This window comes from Nicotiana sylvestris, chromosome 6 (assembly GCF_000393655.2).
Source record: "Nicotiana sylvestris chromosome 6, ASM39365v2, whole genome shotgun sequence".
NCBI classification, from domain to species: Eukaryota; Viridiplantae; Streptophyta; class Magnoliopsida; order Solanales; family Solanaceae; genus Nicotiana; species Nicotiana sylvestris.
Window position 1 is genome coordinate 12,524,285 of NC_091062.1, and position 7,087 is coordinate 12,531,371.

At 43.1% G+C, this 7,087-nt stretch overlaps 1 protein-coding gene across 1 annotated transcript; it reads right to left on the reverse strand.

The window, feature by feature from the left end:
• Positions 1-1,219: 1,219 nt before the first annotated feature.
• LOC138870265 (uncharacterized) lies at positions 1,220-2,002 on the reverse strand. Its single transcript, XM_070148061.1, has 2 exons — positions 1,768-2,002; positions 1,220-1,557 (listed from the first exon to the last, which is right to left on the reverse strand). The coding sequence occupies exons 1-2, from the start codon at positions 2,000-2,002 to the stop codon at positions 1,220-1,222; spliced, it is 573 nt and encodes a 190-aa protein (XP_070004162.1).
• Positions 2,003-7,087: the final 5,085 nt, after the last annotated feature.

Consider the following 7,087-nt stretch of genomic DNA (forward strand, 5'->3'; position numbering starts at 1 on the left):
AAAGAGGGGCATGAAAGAAAATAGATAAGGCTCAAAGGTGTAACAAATGATAAAGTATTTAGATAGCAGAATAAAATGTTTTCGTCATTCCAATCTTCAAAACATGCCAAGTACAAATGACAATTATACAAACCAAAGAAATCATACATAATATCTTTTGACTGCATCAGAATTGATAGACATATCTACATATTTGCCTTCTATATCTGTTAAATATAAAGCACCATTAGACAACACTCTTGTTACAATGAATGACCCCTGCCAATTTGGGGCAAACTTGCCTTTCGCTTCAGCCTAATATGGAAAGATGCGTTTCAATACTTGCTGACCCACTTCAAATTTCTGGGGACACACCTTCATGTTGTATGCACTTGCCATTCTTTTTTAATACAACTATCCACGACACATTGTTGTTAATCTTTTCTCGTCAATCAGACTCAATTGCTCCAAACGGGTTTTGACCCACTCATCATCATCAATTTCGACTTCAGCAACAATCCGAAGAGATGAAATTTCAACTTCCACGGGTATCACTGCTTCAGCACCATATACCAATAATTAAGGAGTTGCACCTACTGAAGTGCGAACAGTAGTGCGATAACCTAGCAAAGCAAAAAGGCAACTTCTCATGCCATTTCCTGGAACCTTGCACCATTTTCCGAAGTATCTTCTTTATGTTCTTGTTGGCCGCCTCGACAGCTCCATTCGCCTTGCGGCGATACGGAGTGGAATTTCGATGCGTAATCTTGAACTGTTGGCATACTTCCTTCATCAAATGACTGTTAAGATTAGAACCATTGTCTGTAATGATTACCTTTGGGATTCCGAACCGACAAATGATATTTGAATGAACAAAATCGACCACTTCCTTCTTGGTCACAGATTTGAAAGTTTTAGCTTCAACCTACTTGGTGAAATAGACAATGGCCACCAGAATGAACCTGTGCCCGTTTGATGCCGCGGGCTCAATTGATCCAATGACATCCATGCCCCAAGCAACAAAGGGCCACGGCGTGGACATTGTGTGCAACTCAGATGGTGGAGAATGAATCAAGTCTCCGTGTACTTGGCATTGATGATACTTGCGCACAAAACTGATGCAATCTCGTTCCATGGGGAGCCAATAATACCCTACTTGAAGAATCTTCTTTTCCAGAACATACCCGTTCATATGCGGCCCACAAACTCTGGAATGTACCTCGGTCATGATAGTCATGGATTACTTAGCATCGATGCACCTCAACAGCCCAAGATCTGGAGTTCTTTTGTACAAAATTTCCCCGCTCAAGAAAAATCCACTAGCCAAACGTCGAATTGTTCTCTTTTGATCACCTGCGACTTGTATCGGATATACCCCCATCCTGATGTACTCCTTGATATCATAGAACCACGGTTCACCATCAAGTTCTTCCTCAACCACATTACAGTAGGCATGCTGGTCGCGAACTTGAATATGAAGAGGGTCGACATAAGTTTTGTCCGGATGGTTCAACATTGACGCCAAGGTAGCCAAAGCATCGACGACCTCATTATGGATCCTTGGAATATGCCTGAATTCTATTGATCAAAACCGTTGACAAAGATCATGCAAACATTGTCGATACGGTATGAGCTTTAAATCCCGAGTCTCCCATTCTCCTTGAATGGGGTGCACCAAAAGATCCGAGTCTCCCAAGACCAAGACTTCCTGAACTCCCATATCTACAGCTAATCTCAATCCCAAAAGTCATGCCTCGTACTCATCCATGTTGTTGGTACAATAGAAACGAAGCTGAGCCATAACAGGGTAGTGATGTCCTGTTTTAGAAATAAGCACAGCCCCTGTTCTGACACCTTTCATGTTAGCGGCTCCATCAAAGAAACGTTTCCAACCTGGTTTTTCTACCTGATCCACCTCGTCAATATGCACCACCTCTTTATCGGGAAAATACATTCTTAACGGTTCATACTCTTCATCCACTGGATTCTCGACCAAATGATCGACCAATGCTTGAGCTTTCATTACGGTCCGAGTCACATAGATAATGTCAAACTCTGTGAGCAAAATATGCCACTTTGCAAGTCTTCCTGTGGGCATAGGCTTCTAAAAATTATACTTTAGATGATCCAGATGAGAAATGAGGTAAGTAGTGTAGGACAATAGATAATGCTTCAACTTTTGTGCCACCCAAGTCAAAGCGCAACATGTCCTTTCGAGGGGAGTATACTTAACCTCATATGATGTGAACTTCTTGCTGAAATAATAGATGGCTTGCTCCTTTCTGCCGGTGATGTCATGTTGACCCAGTATGCAACCGAACGAATTGTCCAGGACTGTCAAATAAAGAATTAAAGGCCTCCTGGGTTCTGGAGGGACCAACACATATGGGTTTGACAAGTACCCCTTGATCTTATCAAATGCCTCCTGACACTCATCAGTCCATTTGATAGTAATATCCTTCTTTAGCAACTTAAATATGGGCTCACAAGTTGTCGTCAGTTGAGCAATAAACCTGTTGATGTAGTTCAATCGCCCGAGCAAACTCATCACCTCAGTCTTGTTCCTTGGAGGTGGAAATTCTTGGATAACTTTGATCTTTGATGGGTCCAACTCAATGCCTTGAAAACTAACTATGAATCCTAACAGTTTTCCAGATGGAACACCAAATGCATACTTGGTAGGGTTGAGCTTAAGATTGTACCTGCGGAGCCTCTAGAAAAACTTCCTCAAATCTCCGACATGGTCGGCCTGTTTCTTTGACTTTACAATCATGTCATGCACATAAACTTCAATCTCCTTGTGTATTATGTCATGGAACACAGTAGTCATTGCCCTCATGTAAGTTGCCCCAGCGTTTTTCAAACCAAATGGCATTACCCGGTAGCAATAAGTCCCTCATGGTGTGATGAATGCTGGCATTTTATATCCTCCTCGTCCATCAAGATCTGATGGTATCCCATATAGCAATCCACAAAAGAACCGATCTCATGCTTGGCACAGTTGTCAATCAAAATGTGGATATTTGGCAATGAAAAATTGTCCTTTGGGCCTGCTTTATTGAGATCGCAGTAATCAACGCACATCCTGGTCTTACCGTCCTTCTTTGGCACTGGAACAACATTAGCTAACCAAGTGGGGTATCGCGTGACTCGAATGACCTTTGCGTTCAACTGCTTTGTGATTTCCTCCTTGATCTTCACACTCATGTCAGTTTTGAACTTTCTTAACTTCTGCTTGACAGGAGGGAATGCTGGGTCAGTGGGAAATTTGTGAACCACCAAGTCAGTACTTAGACCCGACGTGTCGTCGTATGACCATGCAAAAATATCTTTATATTCGAACAGTGCTTTGATTATTTCCTCCCTGATTTGTGGTTCCAAGTGTACACTTATCTTGGTTCCCTGATATTATCCGGATCCCCTAAATTGATTGCCTCAGTTTCATTCAAATTAGGCTTGGGTTTCTCTTCAAAGTGACCTAGCTCTTTACTAATTTCTTCAAATGCTTCATCTTCATCATATTCTATTTCGTCATCACACTCTATTTCTTGGATTATTATTTCATTGTTAGATTGGCTTTTAAGACTGGCCTGAAGATTCCTCATGCATGTCATGTCGTTGAAACCAGCATAAAAAGAACTGTACAAAAAAAGAAAAGAAAATGATACTATCAGGAGTAATGGAAAAGAGAAATTGCATTTCATTAAAATAAAGGATAGAAGGGTTTGTGCATCAAAAATAGACGGAAAATAAAATCTGAATTACAACCCTGGAATAATCCAGATAAACTGAAAGGAAAACAAAGCAGTCTACCAAAACTCCTTCCGGGTAGGGAGAGGAGTGGCATCCCAACTGTTAATCTTCACTTTTATCCCAACAAACTGCACATCTGCCTTGCTGGAACCTTCCCCGGTTTCTACCATATTTACTTCATCAAACAGACTCTGGAACCTTTTAACCAATTCCTCATCAAAATCAACCACAGGCTTTGGAACTGTTGTCACTGGACGCTTCACCACCCCTACCTTGATGAAAGACCTGGAGAGACGTGGGACTGGTTTAGGGAGCGACCATGCCTTTTTTTTCAACTTTCGAGACTTCTTTACATCATCCCCTGTAGGTTTGAACCCCAGACCTAATGTGCCCAGATTTTCATGCACAGACACTGGCTGCACGATACCTTGCAGAGATGCACCCAGACCCTTGCCCAACATAAAACTATTTTTCAACATCTCGGTTGCTACCATGATGATTGTAGATGCTAACTTTGGACCCGAGATGTATTCCCCTTCCGGAACCTTTTCAACTGATACCGTCTCAGACACTTGATAGACCCACGACCCCTTATCCTCTTCAGCTTCAATAAACGGGACAGAGGTATCATTGAAAGCACATAAATTCTCATCGCCATGCCCCGACGATTTCTTGTCTATCCAATTCAAACTTTACCATATGATGTAAAGAGGACGGAACCGCCTTGGCAACATGTATCCAAGGCCTACCCAATAGCAAATTGTAAGAAATAGCCACATCTAGTACCTGGAACTCCATGGTAAATTCGACTGGTCCTATTATCAACTCGAGCACGATGTCACTAACAGAGTCTTTTCCTCCTCTGTCAAAACCTCGGACGCATATGATGTTCTTATAAATCCTCTCATTATCAACTTTTAACTTGTTCAGAGTAGAAAGAGGGCAGATGTTTGCACTGGAACCATTGTCAACTAACACCCCGGTGACCACAGACTTTTCGCATTTCACTGTGAGATAGAGGGCTCAATTGTGTTCTGTACCCTCCAGAGGCAAATCATCGTCAGAGAATGTGATCCGGTTAGACTCAAATATCTTATTGGCAATCTTTTCTAGATGGTTCACAGTAATTTTGTCGAGGACATGAGCTTCATTCAGAATCTTCATCAGGGCCCGACGATGTTCATCTGAATGGATCAACAATGATAACAGGAAATCTGAGAAGGAGTCTTTCTCAACTGTTCTATGATGGAGTAATCTTGTACCTTCATTTTTCTCAAAAACTCCTCCGCTTCTTCTTCAGTGACCGGTTTTTTCACTAGAACTGGATTGTCTCTGAGTGTTTTAGCTTTCCTTAACTCTTTCGGGGCAAAGCATCTCCCAAACGAGTTAATCCCTGGGCCTCGTTAAATTCCTTTTTCACTTCCCTCCCCTTATAGGTCACTATCACTCGCTCATAGTTCCATGGAACAGTCTTGGTGTCACCTACCGACAACTGGGTCACAGGTTTGATAATGATAGGGTCTGTGCGAGCACCCTCCACAATTATGACTGGTTTACTTGCGACCCCCGGCATGATCACCTTTGGCTTTTCTTTTCTTGCTACAACATCACTTGGGGACCTCTTTTCAACTACCACAACTAGATTATCATTTGGCATGCTCAACTTGTCCACCGATCCTTCAGCTATCAAAGAGGTTGCTTTTTTGACAACCGGGTCCTTCACCGACTTACTTTTACTAGACCGGATCATCATGACAGATTGTGAAGGATTCTTGGGTTTCCCATCTTTGTGTACTATCTCAATCATGTGCATTTCAGCATGGGCCGGCAATGGGTTCTAATTGATGTTGGGTGTTTCTAGGCTCTGGACCACAATCTGGTTCGTATCAATGAGCTCTTGGATGGCGTTCTTCAAGTGCCAATACTTTTCTGTGTCGTGCCCCAGAGTATCAGAATAGTACGCACATCTGAGAGAATAGTTTAGGTTCTTTGGAGGGGGGGTTGGTAGTTTTGACTCAATTAGCCTCAGAACATCCAACTGCCTCAATCTTTGAAACAAGCTGGTGTAAGATTCCCCAAGCGGGGTGAAGGTTTTCTTCCGCTACAACTTTTCATTCCTGAATTCGGACTTGGCTCGAAAATTTGGACCAGTGGGGTTTCGGTATGTTTGTGGTGGTGGGTAAGGGTTTCATGGGGCTGGTGCATGCCATTGTGGGTGAGGAGGGGGTTGAGCATATGACTGTGCATGATGGACGTGATATTGGGGTGGCCTGACTGAGTATTAAGGCTCTGGTAGTGGGAAGTAGTGTTGGGGTAGACTATATGGAGTTGAGGTATAGTCCTGAAACTGGGGTCGAGGTTGGGTGTAGTGGGTAGGAGAATCCCCTAGTCCATGCCATGATCCTGAAATGACCATAGCGACATCCTCTTTCTTCTTTTTCCCAAGCACACCTCCGGTGCCATTCTGGATTGCCTGCGTAGTTGCTTTGATGGCGGAGTAGCTCATGATCTTGCTTGATTTGAGCCCTTCCTCTACCATTCCTCCCATTTTCACTACTTCGTTGAAAGACTTACCTATGGCCGAGATCAGATGACCAAAGTAAGTAGGCTCCAAGGCCTGAAGAAATTATTCCACCATTTCGTTCTCCTCCATTGGAGGGTTAAACTGTGCTGCCTGTTCTCTCCAGCAGAAATCGTATTCCCTGAAACTTTCACTAGGCTTCTTCTCAATCTTAGTCAAAGACAAACTATCTGGAACGATCTCAATGTTGTATTGGAAATGACAAGCGAATATTTGGGCCAAATCATCCCAGGTATACCATCTACTGTGATCCTGATGAGTGTACCACTCCAATGTCGCACCACTCAGACTCTGGCTAAAGTATGCCATTAACAGCTCATCTTACCTACCGGTTCCTCTCATTTTATTGTAGAATCCCCTTAGGTGGGCCACGGGATCTCCGTGCCTGTCATACAGGTCAAACTTGGGCATTTTGAACCCAACAGGTAGTTGTACATCAGGGAACAAACATAGATCTTTGTAGGCTACACTTACTTGACCTCCCAACCCTTGCATGTTTCTGAGCGATTGTTCCAGGATTCTCACCTTCCTAAACATCTCCTCTTGTTCTGGGTTTTTAGGTGGTTTCTCAATCTCAACAGGGAGATTGAAACGAGGAGTGTATGAGTAATTATCTGGGGCCTTGAAAGTAGGCTCTAGGCATAGTGCTGATTATCTTGGGTATGGAATAATGACTCACTAGAAGATCGATGGAGTGTAGCTGGTGGAGGTGCTACGAAAACATGGGCAGCTGGTGGATGAGGGTATGGGGTTGTTTTGGTTGGTGGAGCTTGT

Excerpts from the sequence above, each read along its gene's own strand:
- LOC138870265 (XM_070148061.1), bottom strand. The coding sequence starts at position 2,002 with ATGAAAGCTCAAGCATTGGTCGATCATTTGGTCGAGAATCCAGTGGAT. Across the intron at positions 1,558-1,767 it reads CCCTGTTATGGCTCAGCTTC|AATTCAGGCATATTCCAAGG; the intron begins GTTTCTATTGTA and ends TTTGATCAATAG.